At 48.5% G+C, this 22,770-nt stretch overlaps 1 protein-coding gene across 1 annotated transcript in view; it reads left to right on the top strand.

Annotated features, from left to right (window-relative positions):
* The first annotated feature begins 360 nt into the window (after positions 1–360).
* LOC140428257 (phosphoenolpyruvate carboxykinase, cytosolic [GTP]-like) overlaps positions 361–22,770 on the top strand; it is a 446,086-nt gene continuing 423,676 nt past the window's right edge. The window contains exons 1-6 of the mRNA XM_072514529.1: positions 361–631; positions 2,388–2,569; positions 3,587–3,790; positions 3,918–4,105; positions 18,697–18,859; positions 19,005–19,361. Of these exons, the coding sequence (XP_072370630.1) occupies positions 363–631; positions 2,388–2,569; positions 3,587–3,790; positions 3,918–4,105; positions 18,697–18,859; positions 19,005–19,361 (1,363 nt within the window). The 5' untranslated portion in view covers positions 361–362. The remainder of the gene's footprint in view (positions 632–2,387; positions 2,570–3,586; positions 3,791–3,917; positions 4,106–18,696; positions 18,860–19,004; positions 19,362–22,770) is intronic.

The following is a 22,770-nucleotide window of genomic DNA, read 5'->3' as shown; positions in this document are numbered from 1 at the left end:
TCTTGCAATGTCAGGCACCTCTTCATTTGTCTTAATATCCATAAATGGAATTGTAAACCACACTGAGAAGGGAAGTAACAAGTTGTGGTCACGGTATCCATGTTCTCCTACTGCTAATATTCTAGATTCCATTGCAATTTACAAAAAAAACAAAATGTGCAGAACATGATCATTGGGTTGTCCAACACACTGAGTGGAATTGAGTATGTGGACACACTGTACCAATTTATTATATCAGAAGTGTCAGATTTCCACATGCCAGTAAATAAACGCAACCTGACCATTCAAAAATGAACTTCAAACTCGGTGAGTGCTCAGGGACACAACACAAGTGTATTCTGACCACCGTTAGCAGTCACATAATGATTGTTTTACAGGTTCTTGCGGATCCATCTCTCGAAGGACTCATGGCACCACAGCTCCAGCCTCCGCCTCGGCTCCCTCTGAATGTGGTTCAGGGGGATCTGAACACGCTGAGCCCTGCAGTGAGAAACTTTGTTGAAGAGAATGCACAGCTGTGTCAGCCGAACAACATCCATATCTGTGATGGCAGTGAGGAAGAAAACCGGCAGATTTTGTCCCTGATGGAAGAGCAAGGCATGATCAAACGTTTGCGCAAGTATCAGAACTGGTGAGTAGCTTCCTCCTCCACATGTTTTGATGAAGTTTTATTGTGCTTGTCAATTGTAATTTTTTACTTTGGCATCAGCAACAAGCACTCCCAGGTCAGATATACAAATGGTTACATGCAGAACACTGCTCCCTCTACACTCTCCCGTGAACGTGCACCAGCAAAAGATTCAGAAGACTATTTGCTGCTTTACCAGTGTGCTTTAGCAGTGTGGCACTTCCATTCGCCAAACCTGCTGTTGATAACATATTAAGTAAAAATATAAAATTCAGGCCTCACAGAATCTGTGGAGAGAAACAGAGTTAACGGGCTGGATTCTCCTGTCTACCTGCCGCATATTTCTCGGCAGCAGGAGGCGACGTACCGTTCGCTGGCGCCGGGATCCTCTGATCCCGCCGCTATCAGTGGGAATTCCAATTGACACCATCCCATGCCACTGGAAAATCCGCGAGCGGGGATGCACTGCCGCCAGGATGAGAGAATCCCACTGCCAGCGGATGGGCGGAGAATTCTGGCCAACCTTTTGAGTCAACCCTGCCGCGATTTAACGGACACTTTGCAGCCTACTTGGCGTCGGGCCGAACTCACGGGACGTCGTGATCTGGATCTCGCCCTTGCTGGGTGCTGAGACAGGCACAGTCCGTGTCCCCCCCGGCCCAGCTTCACATTTTAAAAAGGTGTACGAATCGGCGCCCAAAGGACTGCTTGCTGGGGAGGCAGTTAGATTAATTGGTGATTATTGGTTTCTTACCAAGCCATGGCAGGATCCTGACTTCACCAACTGGAGAGGCCGGTTAGATCGCAAACCAATTGCTTGATTTTGGCCTCTCCCGCGATCCAACACTCCCGTCATGCTCTCGCTCAAGTGCAATGCAGCCATTAAATCATGCCCATGGTGTGGGTGACTCGCGGTGTGGCACCATCTCACCCAAAAAGCCGGCGGGAAGCACCCAGCCCAACCCACCCAAAATGAAATTTCTGGTTGAATTCCACCTCTGTTTCTCTCCACAGATGGTGCCAGACCAGCCGAGTCTATCCAGCACTTTCTGTTTTTATTTCGGGTTTCCAGCATCTGCAGTATTTTATTTATATATCTCCTGTTTATAACTCCTGGATGACATTTCTGGTTCAGTCACAATGTGCAGACAATTTACTGTCCACATGATCATATTCTTGGCCTTAATGCACAAGTAGATGAATGGACCGAGATCCAGGCACTGCAACACAAGAGAGAGATTTCCTGTGACTGTGAAATGACATACAGGACAACACAAGTCAATTAATTGTATGACAGCAGTTACAAACAGAAAGAAGGTCATTTAGTTGAAAGATGAAGGTCAAAGCCCGATTAAAGTTGTAAGTGATGAAAACTCATTGATGCCAAGCAAAATAAACTGCAGCAGATTGTTATAGAGACATGAGTCCAGGAGGTATTCGCCTTGCTGCACTCACCACATTTAAAACAGGGGAAGATAGAACACATAGCACAAGGTTCATTGCCCCGATCTTCCACGGCGTCACACTGCACACATCCAAACACATTACATTCAGTCTAAAAACTAGGTTTCCGACAGAAAGGTCACTGCCCTGCAAATGGCTTTCAGACCTTGGGCAGATTGGACACATGAAGTAATAAGTCTAAGTTCCAGCCTTCAATCCTGAATCACCACACATTGCAGGAATATATTATTGAATTGTGATGACGATAAAGCTGGACTCACTGTGACTGAATTGAATTAATTCTTGCTACTTCCAGCTGGTTGGCTCGTACAGACCCCAGGGATGTTGCTCGTGTGGAGAGTAAAACTGTGATTGTGACCCCTGAACAGAGAGACACCATTCCTGTAGCAAAGAGTGGTGTCAGCCAGCTCGGGCGCTGGCTGTCGGAGAAGGAATTTGAAAAGGCATTCAATGCCCGATTCCCAGAGTGTATGAAAGGTACAGACATTAATCCAATCTGGAATATTTCTGAACTATTCTTTCTGCATACAGTCTTGTGAGTTATTACTCAATGAGGGTGTGGTGAATATGTCAGCTATTGACTCTTCAGTGTGGACTGTATCTGACTAAACCTACTCAAATATTCTGCTCACCTGCTTCTTACTCTGCACAATGTCTTAGTTGGTGAACTATCCAGGAGGATTCAGGATCTCTGCTGCTAACTGTGAAAGATTCTGACAAACTTCCCGTCTGCACCATTCATCTGCCCTAACTACAGCGCTGTAGTTGGCAGGCTTGCCTGTTCCAGGGGACGGTGGTATAATAGTAATGCCATTGGTCGAGTAATCCAGAATCCCAGGATAATCCCACGGCAGCTGGTGGAATTTAAATTTGCTCAATAAATCTCAGTAATAGTAACCATGGCAACTACCGATTGTGGTAGAATCCCATCTGGTTCACTAATGCCCTTTAGGGTGTGAAATCTGCTGTCCTTGCTTGGTCTGGCCTACCTGTGATCCAGATCCATAGCATCTTAACTGCCCTCTGAAGTGGTCTAGTAAACCATCCAGTTAATGGACAACTAGGGATTGGCAACAAATGTTGGGCCAGCCAGGAGTAGAAAAGGAATAAGAGATTAGAAGCTGGCATGAACAATGCAGAACGGTGGTGAATACTGGCATAAAGTTCATCTTAAATCAAAAGAGCTTCTTTCCTAACCCCCAACATCCCATGCACAAATTACAGGTGCAAGGGAGTTTGGTGTTTCGATAACAGAGAGAAATTCTGAGCTTCATTCTTGTGGTTAATGTCCTCCTCCTAATCCATTGGTGACATAACTATCTTGGTGTTACTCACGATATTTGTTAATCAGCCTGGAGCACTGTAAATGTTTTAACAGACAGCTGGGATTATGGCAGTGTCTGAGTTTAATCTTGAGTTGATGTGGATTTAAAGACACAGCAAATTCTATCCCAGAATAGTCTCAGCAATGATTTTCTTCCTGTAAATCTTTAGGCCGTACAATGTACCTGATTCCATTCAGCATGGGGCCTGTGGGATCACCTCTGTCCAAGATCGGGATTCAGCTGACTGATTCACCTTACGTCGTGGCTAGCATGAAGATCATGACTCGCATGGGATCAGCTGTACTGGAGACCCTGGGGAATGACCAGTTCGTCAAATGCCTTCATTCAGTCGGGTGCCCTTTGCCGCTAAAGAGTGAGTTTGGATTCAGCACCTCTGGATTATTCTCTGCATGCGGGGGAGGGAAGGGGAGGGGGGTCTTCTCCTTTGATCCTGCAGCTTTTTATAGAGCTTTGGATGACAATCCCTCTCTTGTGTTTAGGGCCACTGGTCAATAACTGGGCCTGCAATCCCGAGCTGACTCTGGTCGCCCACATACCTCAGCGCAGGGAGATTGTTTCATTTGGAAGCGGATATGGAGGTAACTCACTGCTGGGGAAGAAGTGCTTCGCTCTCCGCATCGCATCCAGGATTGCTAAAGAAGAGGGCTGGCTGGCTGAGCACATGCTGGTAAGATTACAGGAGTTATTCTTTGCTGGATCTTTAACAGCTATAGTTTATCAGTAAGAAGCCTTTTGCCCGTGAAAGAAGCAAACTTCTAAAATAACACAAATATCACGGGCTAGATTCTTCGATTCTGGGGCTATGTCCTACACCGGCGTGGGAACAGTGGCGTTTTACACCAGAAAAAATGGCGTGAAATGGCCACCGATTCACCCTTTTGCTGGGGGCTAGCAGGAAGGCAGCTTAGAGCACCCGGCTATAGCTGCCAATACGGCCTGGGGAATTGCCGTGTCCAGGGCTGCGCATGCGCAAGTGCGGCGGAGGGCACTTGCGGACCTGGCCCGTGAAATAGTCCACCCCTTCGGCCAGCTCGCGCACACTGGACAACTCCTCCCCCCCTCCCCCTATAGTGCCCCAGCCTCGAATAATGTCCCCCCTGCCTGCGGATCGGCCCTCTCCGACTGTGGCGCCGCTGGACTGAGTCTGCAGCCGCCACGCCGAGTTCCTGACGGGTGACACCACACGTGTCCCAAACCATCGGGAACTCGGCCAGTCGGGGGCAGAGCATCGGGGGGCGGGCCTCGGGCAACACCTTGAGGCCATCGCTACGTAGCGTGGCGTACTCAGAGAGAACGCCGCTTTGGAGGGGGCGGAGCATCGCGACAGCGGTGCCGCCCCCGATTTGTTCGGGAACTGCGATTCTCTGGCTGATCGCCAAACGCGATTTGGGCGTCGGTGACTGGAGAATCCAGCCTAATATTTAAACTTTGCATTAAGACGTCAGCCTTGGCTGAATTGGTAACCCTCTCACCTCTGACTCAGACATCATGGATCCTAGTCCCTCTCCAGAGACTTGAGAACATAATCCAAGTTGAAAATCGAGTGCAGTACTGAAGGAGTGCTGCATAGTCAGAGCTGCCATCTTTCAGATCAGACATTAACTGAAGCCCCTGAAAATGCCCCAATCCCATTCTCGTCGGCAGTTTAATATGGGCACAGGGAGTCCACATCCAGTAAAATAAGGAAAGATAGTTTTATTTACACCACAATATATATATACTGCCCAGTAGATCCCTTCTGGGTTCTTGTTCTGGGCGGTGCCTTACTGGTTAGACCTTTTATACAAAGGTTAATAGAGATTCCCCTCCCCTACGAGGGAGCTCGTACTCCGCAAGGTCTACAGGGCAGTATATATATATATATATATATCTTGTGTTGTAAATAAAATTACGTTTCTTTAGTTTCCTCGGTGTGGACTCCCTGTGCCCATATCAAACTGCCTATGGGAATGGGACTGGGGCAGTCCTGTCTCATCAGATGAGCGATGGCCGTGAATGCCCGATTGCCTTTGTCACCTGGATGCTGGCTCTGGATGAGAGACATGGGGCGGGATACTCCGACCCCTCACCAGGTCGGAGAATCCCCCGGGGGGGGGGGGGGGCGGCGTGAATCCCGCCCCACCGCCCCGACGCCGGCTGTCGTATTCTCCGGTGCCGTTTTTTCGGCGGGGGGGCGGGTTTCCCGCCACGCCGGGGGTGGGCCGTTGGTAGCGGCCCCCCCCCAGCAATTCTCCGGGCCCCGATGGGCCAAGCGGCTGTCCATTTTTGGCCAGTCTCGCCGGCGTGAATCACTCAACCCACGTACTGGTGGGACCTGGCAGGTAAGTCAGCAGGGGCGATCCTCGCGGAGGGCGCAGATGGATCAGACCCCAGGGGGGCCCCCACGGTGGCCTTGCCCATGTTCGGGGCCCACTGATCTGCGGGCGGGCTTGATCTGTGGGGGCACTTCTTCCTTCCGCGCCGGCCATGGCGGAGCCCTACAGGGGCTGGTGCGGATAAGAGAACCCCCCATGCATGCGCCAAAATATGGCGGCTGGTCTGCGCATGCGCGGAATCACACCGGCGGTTCCACGCAGGCGTGAGATCACGCCGGCCCATCGCCACATGTTCAAACTCGCTCCGTCCTTCAGCGCCGGCTGGAGCGGCACCATCCCCTCCGGCATTCACCTAGCCCCCGAAAGTGAGGGGAATTCTGCTCACTGAGGGGGCTGTTGATGCCAGAGTGGTTGGCGCTGGTTCTCCCGCTGGCGTGGGGACTTAGTCCCCAGAAGGAGAATCCCGGCCATGATGTCCATATAGAAAAAGAAGACCTGGCAGTCGTATTTAGTGTAAAGCGGTTTCATGTGTACGTCTATGATCGCCATTTCTTTATTGTCACAGATCACAAGCCATTGCTGGGCCTCTTCCATGAAGGCCAACCCGCCAATTGTGTCTGCAAGGATTCATCGCTGGGTCTTGTTATTGGCTGCTTACAAATACTCTTTTAATCACCGCCCAGGGACCCAGGCCACTGATGTGTTGAAGCTCCTTCCCCTGCAGACCAAAACCACAACCCCCGCCCCCCGTGGTGGATGAAGAAGTCGCTGTCATGAATTTTATGGACTCCTTGCCCGTCACTGCATCGTAACTGGATGGAAACCAACCCCGTACTTGCCAAGGTGTGCATCTGGTGCTCTGCAATGGGCAGCATCGACAGTTGCCAGGGGAGTTGGAGGCATTCTCCTCGAGTTCACCAGTGAAGAGTTTGCCGCTTTTGTGAAAAACAACGGGATTCGGCATGTCCACACTGCCTGATACCACCCGCCATCGAATGGCTTGGCAGAGAGGTCCATACATATGGTTAAATGAGGGTTAAAGAAACAGACTTCGGGCTCTTTGGACACCGGGCTGGCAAGACTTTTATTCTCATACAGGACCACGCCGCATGCAGTCACCTCTGAGATGTTGATGGGTCGTTTCATTATCCTAGACATTGGCACGAAGGTGCGCCATAATTAAGATTTGCGAGTGCGTTGCCCAGTTCAACATCAATGTCTTTGATACTTCGCACCTGATGATTCGGTGTTCATTCTGTTGCTCTTTTTACTCGCTATAAATATGGCAGTAAATAAGGTTGCCCTTCTTTGTCTAGATATTGATATTATATTGCTTTCAGAGTCGCCAGGTATCAAATAATACCACCACAAGGTTCCACCGGATATCGATCAAAAACCCAACAACCAGTTAGTTAGTTCAAATTCAATAATACTTTATTTACACACAAGATCAACTTATACATGCAACATAAACACTACGAGCTAAACTACACCTAACAACTATGACAACCTGTACTTAACTTCAGGCACCCGGCTTAGGTCAGAGGAACAGTGGCCTTCGTTCGAATCTGGATCTGCTGGGTCTGGAGAAGTAACTGCGGTTCAGCTAGGCTCATCCATCTGGTAGCTAGCGTTGAACTTGGACTTGCTTCTGGCCGTGGTGCTACAGTTGGAAATAGACGTTGCCGGAGCGCCAGGTCCAAAAGAGATCGAACACGTGGCATTGTCTCTCTTTATCCTTGGGGGATTTCACGCTCTTTTGGGCGGTCCTTGGGTTTGGGCCCAATTAATTGCGCAGTTCTCGATCACTGCCTTTGATCTGAGCCAATAAAGGGGCGGGTGCCGTGATGGCTGGGCGTGTCCTAAGTGGTCATTGACCTTGCTGTTTATGCTTCCTGAGTAAAGGGAGTGGCGCCAATGTGTCTGGAATTGTATCTGATACCTGAGTACCAGTCCTTTGTCTTGGGGAAATGGGTCATTAGAATGCTAATCGGTTTGGGGTTTCGATGCTGTCTGGGTTCTCTGCTCACGAAATTACATGGAGGCTCTGTGCCTGCCTGAATCTTACATTGTATACATTTCCCTTTAAGCTTTGCGAACGTCCATGTTTCTTGTTGTAAGTGGCCATCCCAGATGGCTACAGTCCGCCCTCTTGATCCTAAATGCGAAGCGTGATGGATCACACTATTGAATCTTCTTCTGTTCTCTGGTGTGCGGGGTACCCTTAATCAAGGACAGGTTCTATCCTACTCTGTCCTATGGATTGGAACATTTACCTAAGTTTAAAAAAAAAATACATTACACATCTATAAAAATTCTAAGGGGGCACTATAAAATTCAATCATACATTTCAATTTCTTTACACAAAGGGAAACCTCTAACTGTCCTTACCTAAACTACACTTATGCTGCTATCTAATAACCAAAGGAACTTATATTACAGTACAAATTAAACAATAGCAGCATCACATTTCTACTTAACACTTATGCCATTTACAGAGAAAATAATTTGTCTTGAAAACCGCGGAATTTATTAGGGTTCAAAAGGAGTGTGGGGTCTGTTGAAGTCCGAGGAAAGGGGCACTGAGTGTGTGTACTGGGGGGGTTTGGGGGGGGGGGGGGGGCTCTCCTTTGCCATTTCCGAAGTCTGAGTGTCTGGACGATACTGCAAAGTATTGCTATAATCAATAGGGCTTCAACCGTGTAAGAAAGGGAATACCATTTTATAATGTTTGCGCACCATGTCGGGATATCAGTGGCTGTTTCTATGTGTGGTGTAGTGTCCAGGCTAGGGGTATCGTGTAGGGTGGTCATGTTTAGGGACTATGTGGTGAAGGATATAGGGGCTGATAATGCGCGCAACTATATTGATCCAATGACGATCATGATGCAGGTCATCAGGTCCGTCTTCATTTTGTCTTTGTCTTCCTCTGCCTCCTGGTATATTTGGATATTCCTGGGGGTACAAGCATAATATCTGTTATTATCTTGTTGTTTAATATCTCGTTTGTCTGTCTGTTTCTCCTTAACATCAATTTCTCATTTAGAATTGTCACCATATGTGACTCTCTCACTTTTTTTTTAAACCAACCATTTGGGAGACAAGACATTCGAGAAAGAAATTGTGTCACAGTGCGAGCAATCTAGCAGCCTGTGATCGATGCGCTGAGTGGGCGGACACTTTCTCCGTCCAGTGTTGAGGTAGTTTCTTCCGAGCAGCAAATTTGTTTCAACCAAGTGTTTGAACATGTAAATAGCAGTTGGGGGTTAGCGACCGAAGGGTCGCCGGAAAGCAAACAAAACTGTGGCAAAGTGCATTCTTTGAACCACACTTTAAAAGAATAGTGAAAGAGTTTCGAAAAGAACTTTCCGAATGGGGTGCGTATGAGCCACGGCAGGGCAAGAATGGGTGGAATCCCCGGGTAGGGCGGTGATCAGTGCCGTTGCTCCATGACCCGAGCTTGGCTGACCAACTACATAGGGGGTCCTGAGGCAGGGCGGGGATTGTGCTGTTACTCCACTGCCTGGGTGACCTTCCAAGAACGGAAAGAATTTGAATATCTATTGACTTCTGACAAACCTGTTCCTTTAACTACCATGTGGTGTCAAAAGAGTAGTTGTGACTGCATCAAGAAATTTGGCCTGAGATCGACACACAAAGTCGTACAAGAGACAAACAGTCAACATTAAAAAAACAAACTAAAGAAAGAAGTGGGCAGGCTCCATCAGGGGATAGGACACCGTAATTCTCAATTGGTTCCTTTCTCTCATCATCTGGACACCTCAGGGTTCCATTCCGAAAAGGGTCTCAAAGGGGTTACCATGGTGGGAGTCAGACTCGGAGTCATCACCATCTCCCGGCTGCCAAACTCGTGACTGGAGTTTCTGTGCCATGGCGGCCTGGGTCGATGTGGGATCCATTTTGTTGCTTCTTATCAGTTGATAAGAATTGTCGTGGTGCCGTTGTTTCTTATCCTGTAGGGTGGTAGCGGCAAGGGGGGATCACTATCGTCGGGTGGTGGGTCAGGTTCTGGTAACGGCAAATAAATGGTCTCTGAGGGGCCGAACATATCGTGGTCAGTGTCACTGGGGCTGTAGTGACTGGGGCCTGGTCTGTTTTGCCATTGGTCGGGGATTTCAAGCACGTCCGCTGTTCTGGCATTGTCGCTATCGCTATCGCTAGTGGCCGAATCAAGTCCGAGGCGGAAACTCGTCTTGGGGCGGAGTCAAAGTCGTGTCTGTGGATGTGCTGTCCTGGCTGGGGGAGGGTTGGATTAGGTTGCCAGTGGGCGGGCCGTCGTTGTCTGCTATTGCCAGTGAAATGTGGTGTGAGTGGCTGCACTGAGTTCCATAAACCTTAAGTTGGTTTATATGGAACCATCCTGACTTTCCATTTGGATACGTAATCTTATAAACTAAGGGGCTTACTTTATCAAAAATTGAGTAGGGGGAGAGGAATGAACTAGGATTGTACAGGGAGACCATGACTTGCTGTCCGACTGTATACTCTACGGGGTGGACTGTTTTATCAAAGCAGGCCTTACTCTGCTTTTTCCTAGCGCCGAGTCGAACGGCTGCAGCGAGCACTGCTGCTTTAATATTCTCCATAACTTGTAAAACCGCTTTTTCGTGGGTCAGGGCAGTGACTGTGGGGCTAACCAAATCAAGTCCAAACAAATACTCGGTACCCTTCATGGGTCGTCTGGTCATGAGGGTCTGGGGGGTGTATCCTGTTGAACTTGACACCGTGTTTCTAATAAACATCAGTGCGAATGGGAGCACTGTGTCCCATGTTGTATTGTGCTGCTGTACCATCTTCCTAAGTGTTGCCTTTAGGGTTTGGTTCATGCGTTCCACAATGCCGCTGGATTGTGGATGATAGGCAATGTGAAACTTCTGTTTAATTCCGAAAATTGTTAGGACGTTTTTCATTACTCTTCCTGTGAAGTGCGAACCTTGGTCCGACTCAATACTACGGGGGAGTCCCCATCGAGTAAATGTTTGCTGGGTTAGAATTTTTGCTGTCGCTTTAGCCGTGTTTGTCCTGGAAGGAAATGCTTCCACCCATTTTGTGAAGGTATCAATCACGCCCAACACATATTTAAATCCATTTCTGCAGGGGGGGAGGGGATCAATGTAATCTAATTGTAAGTTCGTCCATGGACCATTAACAGGGCGGGTGTGTCTTAGCTGACCTTTCGTTGCGTATCAGTCTGGGTTGTTCTGGGCGCAAATTAAACAATTTTGAATGTAGTGGGTTACATCAGTTTTTAAATCGGGCCACCAGCAGAGAGGTCGGAGGTGGGCTAGGGTGGATTCTATTCCTTGGTGTCCGTGTCCGTCATGGAATTGACAAATAATTTGGTTCCTTTCCTGGGTGGGGACAGATAAATACCATTCTTTAATATGATTCCGCCGTGTACCGTATTAGTGTCTTTGAACCTATCATAGGGAGCTGGGAAGTCTCCTTTTAAAATTTCCTTAAGTGTGTCATCTTCCTTTTGTGCCTGTGCCAAATCTTGAATATTGGCCTGTGAGACCTGGACCGCGTGTACTGGGACACTCTTGGGGGGGTTGCCAAAAGTGGCCATGTTGTGAGCGGGCTTTTGCTAGGGCGTCTGCTTTCACGTTACCGGATGGGGAGGAACGATGATGGCTTCTAACCTTTATGATTCCATATTTACGATCTTTAGCTTCTTTGAGAATGTGTTTTAGTAATGGCACTGAGGGTAGCGGTTTACCGTCGGCGTATATAAATTCTCTAGATTCCCACAGGGGCAGGAATTCTGTCAAGCTGTTGCAAACATACAAACTGTCCGAATATATATCTGCGGGGATCGGGAACGAATTTGGATGCTGCACAATGTATGCGATGGCTGCTAACTCGGCTGCCTGCGAACCTAAATGTCCTGGTAACTTTAATGATATCTCCTCTAATGCGTGTCCCTGTGCATCCTCTACATATATGCCACATCCTGTAATCCTTTACCCATTATCAATGGTGGAGGAGCCATCTGCGTAAATTTTTAGAGCTTTATCTGTGGGCTGGGTTCTCTGTGGTTTGATGCCTGTTTTTGTCAGCGGCGATTTGGGAATAAAGGGTCCTGTGTTGTGCTTGGCTACAATGATTTCACACTCATGTGGGGTTGCTGCATATTGTAAATTATCGGCCAGAAACGTGTGCGTCTTTGTCCTCTTTACTGTGATGTTGCGTCCTTGTAGGAGTAGGGTCCAGCGCGCTGCTCTAATTTGGCTAACTGTACCGTCTTTTAGCCTACCGTCTAACAGTAGCTGTGTTGGGGTGTGCTCGGTCAAAATGGTTACGGGGTTGAGTCCTGTTATGTACGAGAAGTACTGAACAGCCCAAAAAACTGCGAGAAAGTGCCTTTTGTGGGTTCTCTCGGAGTGACAAAGTCACTTCTGGGTCGAATTCCATTTGAGTCGCCAATAACTGTTGCTCTTTTTACTCGCTATATATTTGGCAGTCAATAAGCTTGCCCTTCTTTGTCTAGATATTGATATTATGTTGCTTTCAGAGTCGCCAGGTATCAAATGATACCACCACAAGGTTCAACCGGATATCGATCAAAGACCCAACAACCAGTTAGTTAGTTCAAGTTAAATAATATTTTATTTCCACACAAGGTCAACTTATGCATGCAACATAAACACTACGAGCTAAACTACACCTAACAACTATGACAACCTGTAGTTAACTTCGGGCACCCAGCTTAGGTCAGAGGAACAGTGGCCTTTGTTCGAATCTGGATCTGCTGGGTCTGGAGAAGGAACTGTGGTTCAGCTAGGCTCATCCGTCTGGTAGCGAGCGTTGAACTTGGACTTGCTTCTGGTGGTGCTACAGTTGGAGATGGATGTTGCCGGAGCACCAGGTCCAAAAGAGATCGAACACATGGCAGTGTCTCTCTTTATCCTTGGGGAGTTTCGCTCTCTTTTGGGCAGTCCTTAGGTTTGGACCCAATTAATTGGGCAGTTCTCGATCACTGCCTTTGATCTGAGCAATAAAGGGGCGGGTGCCTTGATGGCTGGGCGTGTCCTAAGCAGTCATTGACTTTGCTGTTTATGCTTCCTGAGTGAAGGGAGTGGCGCCGATGTGTCTGGATTTGTATCGGTTACCTGAGTACCAGTCCTTTGTCTTTTGGAGATGGGTCATTGAAATGCTAATCAGTTTGGGGTTTCGATGCTGTCTGGGTTCTCTGCTCATGAATATACATTCAGGCTCTGTGCCTCCCTGAATCTTACATTGTCCACATTTCCCGTTAGGCTTTGCGAACGTCCATGTTTCTTGTTGTAAGTGGCCATCCCAGATGGCTACAATTCGTAACTTCAATGACGGTACTCGCTGGCTCTCTGGGATTGTTGTCTGCCAAACAGGACCAGTCTCTTACCAAGTTCGGGACCAGGGGCAACTAATGTGATGGCATTTGGATTACACTCACTCACGGATGTTGCTCCCGCGTGAGGATCATCGCAAGAAGCCAGCCCAGGTTCCTCCGGCTCCATTGCTGAACCAGCCTGCTGTGACGTCCCAAGTCTCTCTCGACACCGACATGCCCGACATCGTGTCATCTGACTTGGAGATGGAGACACAAACCTCTGAGGTCTCGGATGCCAATCAGCCACCTTCCACCGTTCGTCGATTCCTGCCGCAGATGACGTTCACCAGAAAGGTATATCCCGACCGATCCGGCACATCAGCTACAGGACGATTTTCCGGAGCCAAAAAGAATCCGAGGTCCTCCGCCTGTTCCTCCTTCTCCACCTCAGCGATTATCGAAGGGGTCTTCGAACATTGTGGGGGGGGGGGGGGGGGCGGGGAATGTAATAGGACGCACGGGGCCCAAAGGGTGGGAATAATTGTCTTCACCATGGTCCTTCCAGTGATGGGGAAATCTCTATTAACTTTTATATAAAAGGTCGATCAATAAGGCACGGGCCAGAACAGGGGTCTACTGGGCAGTGTATATATTATGTTGTAAATAAAATGATGTTTCTTTGTTTTACTCGGTGTGGACTCTGTGTCCTTATTGAACATAGCCTGGGCAATTTTCCACATTGCCGGCAGAACCAGTGTTGTAGCTGTACTGGAATGCCTTGGCTAGGGGTTCTGTAGCACAAGTCTTCAGTACTATTACTGGAATATTGTCAGGACCCAGAGTCTTTGCAGTATCTAGTGCCTTCAGCCATTTCTTGATATCTTGTGGGGTGAATTGCATTGGCTGAAATCTGTGATACTGGGGCCTCTGGACAAGATTGAGGTGGATCATTTACTCGGCATGGGGGTTTCCTCCGGGTGCTCCGGTTTCCTCCCACAATCCAAAGATGTGCAGGTTAGGTGGATTGGCCATGATAAATTGCCCTTAGTGTCCAAACTTGCCCTTAGTGTTGGGTGGGGTTACTGGGTTATGGGGATAGGGTGGAGGTGTTGACCTTGGGTAGGGTGCTCTTTCCAGGAGCCGGTGCAGACTCGATGGGCCGAATGGCCTCCTTCTGCAATGTAAATTCTATGAAATCTATGAGGTCACGCATCTTAGTGCAATAAAGCCTCGATTGCATCCAACTCCTCCCTGCAGCAGCTGGTGAAATGGCTGCTGTACGAGCACACATATTTATGCGGAGCCAGCAGGCAGGGAACTACCCCCGTACCTGTAGTACAGGGCCTTACCACAAAGCACCTAATATATACATCAGTGGTAATTACCACATTCACCCCCTGTTAAAATTGAGTCCGGCGGGGGTGGTGGAAAACTATAAATAAGTAAATGTTTTAAAGTACAGAAAAAAAATTGAGTCCAGCGGAGGAGGAGGAGAGTTATACAGAAGGATGATGTTTTAAGAGTCCCGATCAAGTTACAGGTTTAGTCGGTCCGGAGCCTTGATCTGCCGTTGGGAGCGCCGCAGTGATGGCGGCGATTCCGGTGTCGGTCTGGTCTTCGGTGACTCCAGTAGCATGCCGAAATCCTCTTCATCCTCGGGCATGTGCAGGGGGAGGACTGATTGTCCTGGGGCGGGGGTTGCGGCTGGGTGCGCCGGGGGAGGGGAGGGTGGCGCCAGGCCGGAGGGGTGTGTGTGTGTGGAACCAGCTGGTGCCAGGTCCCTGAGGGAGACAGTATCTTGGCGGCCGTCGGGGTACGCTACGTAGGCGTACTGTGGGTTGGCGTGGAGTAGCTGTACCCTCTCAACCAACGGGTCCGCCTTATGGAGTCGTACATGCTTACGGAGGAGTACGGGTCCTGGAGCTGCGAGCGAAGTCGGGAGCGACACCCCGGAGGTGGACTTCCTGGGGAAGGCAAAGAGACGCTCATGGGGTGTGTCATTAGTTGCAGTGCACAGAAGCGACCGAATGGAGTGCAGTGCGTCGGGGAGGGCCTCCTGCCAGCGGGAGGCCGGGAGATTTCTGGACCGTAGGGCCAGCTGGACGGCCCTCCAGACCGTCCCACTCTCCCTCTCCACCTGCCCGTTTCCCCGGGGGTTATAGCTGGTCGTCCTGCTTGAGGTGACACCCCTGCAGAGCAGGAACTGACGCAGCTCATCGCTCATGAATGAGGATCCCCTGTCGCTGTGGATGTAGGCGGGGAAGCCGAACAGAGCGAAGATGGTGTTGAGGGCTTTGATGATGGTGGCAGACCTCATGTCGGGGCATGGGATGGCGAAGGGGAATCTGGAATATTCATCGACCACATTGAGAAAATACGTGTTACGGTCGGTGGAGGGGAGGGGCCCTTTGAAGTCCACACTGAGGCGTTCAAAGGGGCGGGAGGCCTTCACCAGGCACGCACAGTCTGGCTGGTAGAAGTGCGGTTTGCACTCTGCGCAGACCTGGCAGTCCCTGGTGATTTCCTGACTTCCTCGAAGGGCAGATTGCGGGCCTTGATGAAGAGGTACAAATGTGTGACTCCCGGGTGACAAAGGTTGTCGTGCAGAGTCCGGAGTCGGTCCACCTGTGCGCTGGCACATGTACCTCGGGATAGGGCATGGGGAGCTCGTTGAGCTTACCGAGGCGATACAAAATCTCGTAGTTGTAGGTGGAGAGCTCGATCCCCACCTCAAGATTTTATCGTTCTTGATCTTGCCCTGCTGTGTTGTTAAACATGAAGGCTACTGACCGTTGGTCAGTGAGGAGAATGAATCTCCTGCCGGCGAGGTAATGCCTCCAATGCCGCACAGCTTCAACGATGGCTTGGGACTCTTTTTCGATGGAGGAATGGTGAATTTCGGAGGCATGAGGGGTACGTGAAAAGAATGCCACGGGCCTGCCTGCCTGGTTGAGGGTGGCGGCTAGAGCGACGTCTGATGCGTCGCTCTCGACTTGAATTGGTAACATCTCGTCGACTGCGTGCATCACGGCCTTGGCAATGTCAGCCTTAATACAGTTGAAGGCCTGGTGAGCTTCGACCGTTAGGGGAAAAACAGTGGATTGAATGAGTGGGCGAGCCTTGTCTGCATAATTTGGGACCCACTGGGCATAGTAAGAAAAGAACCCCAGGCAATGTTTGAGGGCCTTGGGGCAGTGGGGGAGGGGGAGTTCCATGAGGAGGCGCATGCGGTCGGGATCGGGCCCCAGAACTCTGTTCTGGACCACATAGCCGAGGATGGCTAAGCGGTTTGTGCTGAACGCGCACTTCTCCTTGTTATAAGTTAGGTTCAGGAGAGTGGCGGTGTGGAGAAATTTGTCAAGGTTGGCATCATGGTCCTGCTGATCGTGGCCGCAGATAGTGACATTGTCTAGGTACGGGAAAGTGGCCCGCAGCCCGTACCGGTCAACCATTCGGTCCATTTCCCTTTGGAAAACCGAGACCCCGTTGGTGACGCCAAAGGGAACCCTAAGAAAGTGGTAAAGGCGGCCATCTGCCTCGAAGGCAGTGTATGGGCGGTCCGCCTTACGGATGGGGAGCTGGTGGTAGGCGGATTTTAGGTCGACAGTTGAGAAGACCCGGTACTGCGTTATCTGATTGACCATATCATATATGCGTGGGAGGGGGTACCTATTGATGGTCTGACTGTAGTTCACGACCATTCTGTGTTTCTCCCCAGTTTTCACAACTACCACTTGGGCTCTCCAGGGGCTGTTGCTGGCCTCGATGATGCCTTCCCGAAGCAGTCGCTGGACTTCGGACCTGATGAAGGTCCTGTCCTGGGCGCTGTATCGTCTGCTCCTGGTGGCGACGGGTTTGCAATCTGGGGTTAAGTTTGCAAATAGGGAAGATGGGTCGACCTTTAGGGTCGCGAGGCCGCACACAGTAAGGGGTGGTAGGGGCCCGCCGAATTTTAGGGTTAGGCTCTGGAGGTTGCACTGGAAGTCCAGGCCGAGTAGCAAGGCAGCGCAGAGGTTGGGGAGGACGTAGAGGCGGAAGCCGCTGAACTCCACACCCTGGACAGTGAGAGTGGCTATGCAGTACCCCCGGACGCCACGGAGTGGGACCCGAAGGCCAGGGAGATTCTCTGGTTGGCGGGGTGTACCGCAAGGCAGCAGCGCCTTACCGTATTGGGATGGATGAAGGTCTCGGTGCTCCCGGGGTCCAGCAGGCAGGAGATCTCATGCCCATCGATTTTTACATTGGTAGAGACCGTTGCTAGGTTGCGTGGGCGGGACTGGTCAATCGTGACCGAGGCGAGACGTGGCTGGTCGTCGATGGTGGCAGACGATGGGGTGCCCGGGGGGGGGGAGGGCATGGGTCCTGGTACGATGGCGGTGCCCACGGGCCGCACGTGGTGGGGCTCGAACATGATGGCGGCACCCACTGGCCGCATGTGGGGGGGGGGGGGGTCGGAACAGTAGCAGCAACTGCGCGGGCCTGGCACACCGAAGTGACCCTTCTTGCCGCAGGCCTTGCAAAGGGTGCTCCGGGCCGGGCAGCGTTGTCGGGGGTGTTTTGGCTGCCCACAGAAGTAACATTTGGGGCCCCCGGGGTTGGCGTGGGGTTGGCTGAGTGGGGTCCCCGATGGGGCGGCCGTCTGCGGAGTCCACGATGCGTAGGAGGTGTGGGCCGCGCGGCCGAGGGTGTAGGCCTGGATGTTGCATGAAGCTACTGTCAGCGAGAGTGCTAGCTTTTTGGTTGCCGCGAGGTTGAGCGTGGCCCCTTCTAAGAGGCGCTGGCGGATGTAATCCGACCCTATCCCCGTAACAAAAGCGTCTCTTATGAGCAAGTTCGAGTGTTCTGTGGCTGTGACGGCCTGACAGTCACAGTCTCTAACTAGGGGAATTAGAGCACGCCAGAAATCTTCCACTGACTCACCAGGAAGTTGACTACGAGTGGAGAGGATGTGTCTGGCGTAGAGCGTGTTAGTCCGCTGAGTGTAGTTTTCCTTCAGTAGCGCCATGGCGTCTTCGTAGGTCGGTGCGTCCTGGATAAGTGGAAAGACATTGGAGCTCAGCCGCATGTAGAGGATCTGAATCTTCTGAGCTTCCGGAATTGGGTCTGGTGCAGACCTGATGTAAGCGCTGAAACAGGCTAGCCAATGTTCAAAGTCCTTTTTGGCGTTGCCTGATTGCGGATCGAGCTGCAGGCGATCCAGCTTGATGCGGAGGTCCATCTTCTGAAAATGTTGGAGTAATAAATTGATGCATGATCAATTACACAAAGACGAGAATTCGATGCAATCGAGGCTTTATTACACTAAGATGTGTGGCGTCTTACAGCAGCTGGCGAAATGGCTGCTGTACGAGGAGCACACATATTTGTACTCCGCCTACTGGGCAGGATGCGATACTCTGTGTGTGGTAGAGTATATATTAGGTGCTTTGTGGCTACCCCCGTACCTGTAGTACAGGGCCTTACCACACAGCACCTAATATATACATCAGCGGTGACTACCACACACACTGAGTGTCGCATGCTGCAGTAATGAGAAATGAAGAATAGACTGTGGCCCAGGGTCAGCGAACAGACATCATTTGCTCATCAGCTTCTCCTCTCTCTCCCTAGATCCTGGGAGTGACCAATCCCAAAGGGCAGAAGAAGTACATTGCTGCTGCCTTCCCCAGTGCTTGTGGGAAAACAAATATGGCCATGATGAATCCGACATTACCCGGCTGGAAGGTGGAGTGTGTGGGAGATGACATCGCCTGGATGAAATTTGATGAACAAGGTTTGTTGGTCTCGGCATCTCACTATAGTTTAAGGTAGATGTGAAATGATTAGACGGGGAAGGTATCCACTTTGTGCGGAACATGCATTGCCTGCTGAATGTCCAATGAGTTTATTAATACGTCTCTTACTGGACCTTCCCACAGGTAACCTGAGGGCAATCAACCCAGAAAATGGCTTCTTTGGTGTAGCTCCTGGGACGTCTGTAAATACAAACCCAAACGCAATGAAAACCATCAGCAAGAACACCATTTTCACCAATGTAGCAGAGACCAGCGATGGGGGTGTTTACTGGGAAGGAATCGATGAAAATCTGCTCCCCGGTGTCACATTAACTTCCTGGAAAAACAAAGAGTGGCGACCAGAGGATGGAGAACCATGTTCACACCCCAACTCCAGGTTCTGTACTCCTGCCGGACAATGTCCGATCATTGACCCAGACTGGGAGTCTCCTGAAGGAGTTCCCATTGAAGGAATTGTCTTCGGAGGACGGAGGCCAAAAGGTACAATAGTCTGACCTGTAGAACGCAGCTAAACATTAGAGTCAGTTGTTGTCAGCTGCACTGTTATTAGACTGAATTGCTGCTCACAGAGCTCAGGAACTCTGGCCTTTAGTGAAAGGCTGAAAATGGGATGGTGTACAACAGCGGTAAAACATACGTGTGAAGTGAGCAGGAGATCACAAACAGTTAAATAGGAATTACGTAGTACTTACAGCAGGCCATTCGGCCCAACAGGTCTATGTCAGTGTTTATTCTGCCCATGAGTCTACTTTCACTTCACCTCCATTTCACCCTATCAGCAGATTCTTCTATTCTTGACAAAGACTCAAAACATTAGCTCTTTTCTCTTTCTACATATGCTGCCAGACCAGCTGAGATTTTCCAGCATTTTCTCTTTCATTTCCGATTCCAGCATCCACAGTAATTTGCTTTTATTCTTCTATTCTTCCTTGTGCCTTTGTTCAGGTTTCTCGGAAATGCAAATTCACCTCAACAATTCCTTGTGGTAGCAAATTCCACATTCTAATCTCTGCGTACAGAGTTCACGATTAGATTTATTAGTGATCTCTTCTAGTATTTGTTATGAGCTAGGGATTAGAGAACCCCAAAGTGTATCATGGATTTCACCTGACCCACAACTTTTAATAGATTGTGGTATGGGGAGCACACGGCCCACTCTACAGGTGAGGTACAGCAGAAATGGAAAAGTATTTTTTAAACCAAAACAATGTTTATTCTATGAACTCAAGTTAACCTTTTTAAAACATACTTAGCAACCATTAATTCAAATACAACCCCCAGAGAATACAATGCTAAGTAATCCGTAAGCTGTCCTTTTAACATCCATAAGACTTAAAACACCTTTTACCAGAAGCACATCAGATTAAAGTCACTACTGTTATTAGTTTTAAATCACCAGGATCGATTTACAGTCTTTAGGTTACACAGAGAGACTTTAATACACCTTCTGTCTGTGACTGCAGCTATCCAGCTCTGAAAACAAAACTAAAACACACCCTGCAGCAAACAGCCTAAAACAAAAGTAAAAAGCTGACACAGCCCAGCTCCACCCACTCTCTGACATCACTGCAGTAATAAACACCCATTTCTTAAAGGTACTCTCACTACAGATATTTATAAACACACCCATTTATAAACACCCATTTATTAAAGGTACTTTCACAGTACACCTCCCCCCAAGAAAAAAAAAACCATCCATCAACTTCAAGATGGTTTCATTTTTCACCTTTACACCATCCTTTAAGAAATGAACACAGTCTACTTTTTCGTTTCAAAAAACTACACACGCAAACATGTATAATAATATAGTCCTTTTTTTTTTTTTGTTCTTCTTCCTCCAACTGAATTCCGTCTCGATTGACAGTCTCTTTGAATAAGAAGGTCTCTGCATGATCCGTCCAATTCACTATGCCTCGGCATTTCTCTTTAAAGTCAGATACTTTAGTTCAATCTGATCACACAGTCCATTGCAATTCTCCAACACAGGAGCATTGATTATCACAGCTTTCAGGCAGTCAAATGCCTGTTGAAAGTCCGCTGTCCATTGAAATTTTCAACGTTTCTTCAGCAAGTGCATCAGTGAAGCAATCACGCTACAAGACCTTTGCACAAATGTTCGATCAAATCCACTCATGCCAAGAAATTGCATTTTTCCCTTTGTCTCAAGGGTACAGAAAACTCTTCAATAACTGTTGGTTTTATATCCCGTGTGACCATTCGACCCTGTCCAATTGTATGGCCAAGGAAAATGACTTGGGCTTTTCCAAATTCACTTTTGGCTAGGTTTATCACCAAACCTGCCTCTTGAAGTCGATCGAATAACTCCATCAGATGTTTTAAATGCTCTGTCCATGTCTGGCTAAAAATTACCAGATCGTCGATGTATACCGCACAATTGGGTAATCCTGAAACAAATTTGTTAGTTAACCGTTGAAATGTGGCTGAGGCGTTTTCAATGCCAAATGGCATAACTTTGAATTGGTATATACCATCTGGAGTCACAAAAGCTGAAACTCCTTCGCCCATTCGGATAAAGGTACCTGCCAGTAACCTTTAAATAAATCCAGTTTAGAAATAAAGCTGATTGTCCCACTTTCTCAACGCAATCCTCCAAACGTGGGATAGGATAAGAGTCCGTTCTTGTAACTGCATTAACCTTTCTATAGTCCACACACAACCGTTGGGTACCATCTGGTTTTGGTACCATCACTGTGGGTGAGCTCCATTGGCTGCAACCCACTTCAATTCTGCCATTTTTAAGCATGCTCTCAATCTCTTTGTTAACCTGTGCCAATTTTAAAGGGTTAAGTCTATATGGATGTTGTTTGATAGGAACAGCATTTCCCACATCTACATCATGTATAGCCATTTTAGTACTTCCCAATTTATCTCCACAAGCTTGCCCACGTGATATCAATAACTCTTTCAGGTCAGGTCGTTTTTCCTCTGGAAGGTAACTCAACAATTTATCCCAATTTTTAAGAACATCCTCATTTTCCAATTTAATTTGAGGTATGTCAAATTCCAAGTCATCTTGATTTGATTCGTCACTTTGAGGTAGAATCAGTAAAACCTCCTCCTTTTTCTCTCCTTCCATTTCAAAGTATCTTTTAAGCATATTCACATGACACACTCAGTGAGTTTTCCTTCTATCCAGCGTTTTTACCACATAATTCACCTCACTTAATTTCCTTTCAATCTGATAGGGCCCACAAAATCTAGTTTTTAAAGGTTCCCCTACCACTGGTAACAATACTAAAACTTTATCTCCGCTGGCAAAATTACAAACTTTGGATTTCTTGTCCGCTACCTGTTTCATCACATTTTGTGCAACTTTTAAATGTTGTCTAGCCAATTCACCTGCTCTATTTAATCGTTCCCTAAAATTTGACACGTAATCCAATAATGTAATTTCCGATTTCTCACTCACCAATTTTTCCTTAATCAATTTAAGTGATCCTCTTACCTCGTGACCAAAAATTAGTTCAAAAGGACAAAATTTGGTTGATTCATTAGGTGCATCCCTAATTGCAAACAGTACGAATGGAATTTCTTTATCCCAATCCTCTGGATAATCTTGACAATAAGCCCTCAACATTGTCTTAAATGTCTGATGCCGCCTTTCTAACGCTCCTTGCGATTCTGGATGGTATGCAGTTGATTTAAATTATTTTATTCCTAAGCTATCCATAACTTCTTTGAATAACCTGGAGGTAAAATTTGATCCTTGATCCGATTGTATTTCTGTGGGTAGTCCATATCTACTAAAGAATTTAAGTAACTCCTCCACAATCTTTTTAGCTGTAATATTATGTACTGGAATGGCCTCTGGAAATCTAGTAGACACATCCATTATCGTCAAAAGATATTGATTCCCACTTTTTGTTTT

This window comes from Scyliorhinus torazame, chromosome 8 (genome assembly GCF_047496885.1).
Source record: "Scyliorhinus torazame isolate Kashiwa2021f chromosome 8, sScyTor2.1, whole genome shotgun sequence".
NCBI lineage: Eukaryota > Metazoa > Chordata > Chondrichthyes > Carcharhiniformes > Scyliorhinidae > Scyliorhinus > Scyliorhinus torazame.
Note: the sequence above shows the minus strand (reverse complement) of the source record. Positions and strands in the feature narration are given on the sequence as shown.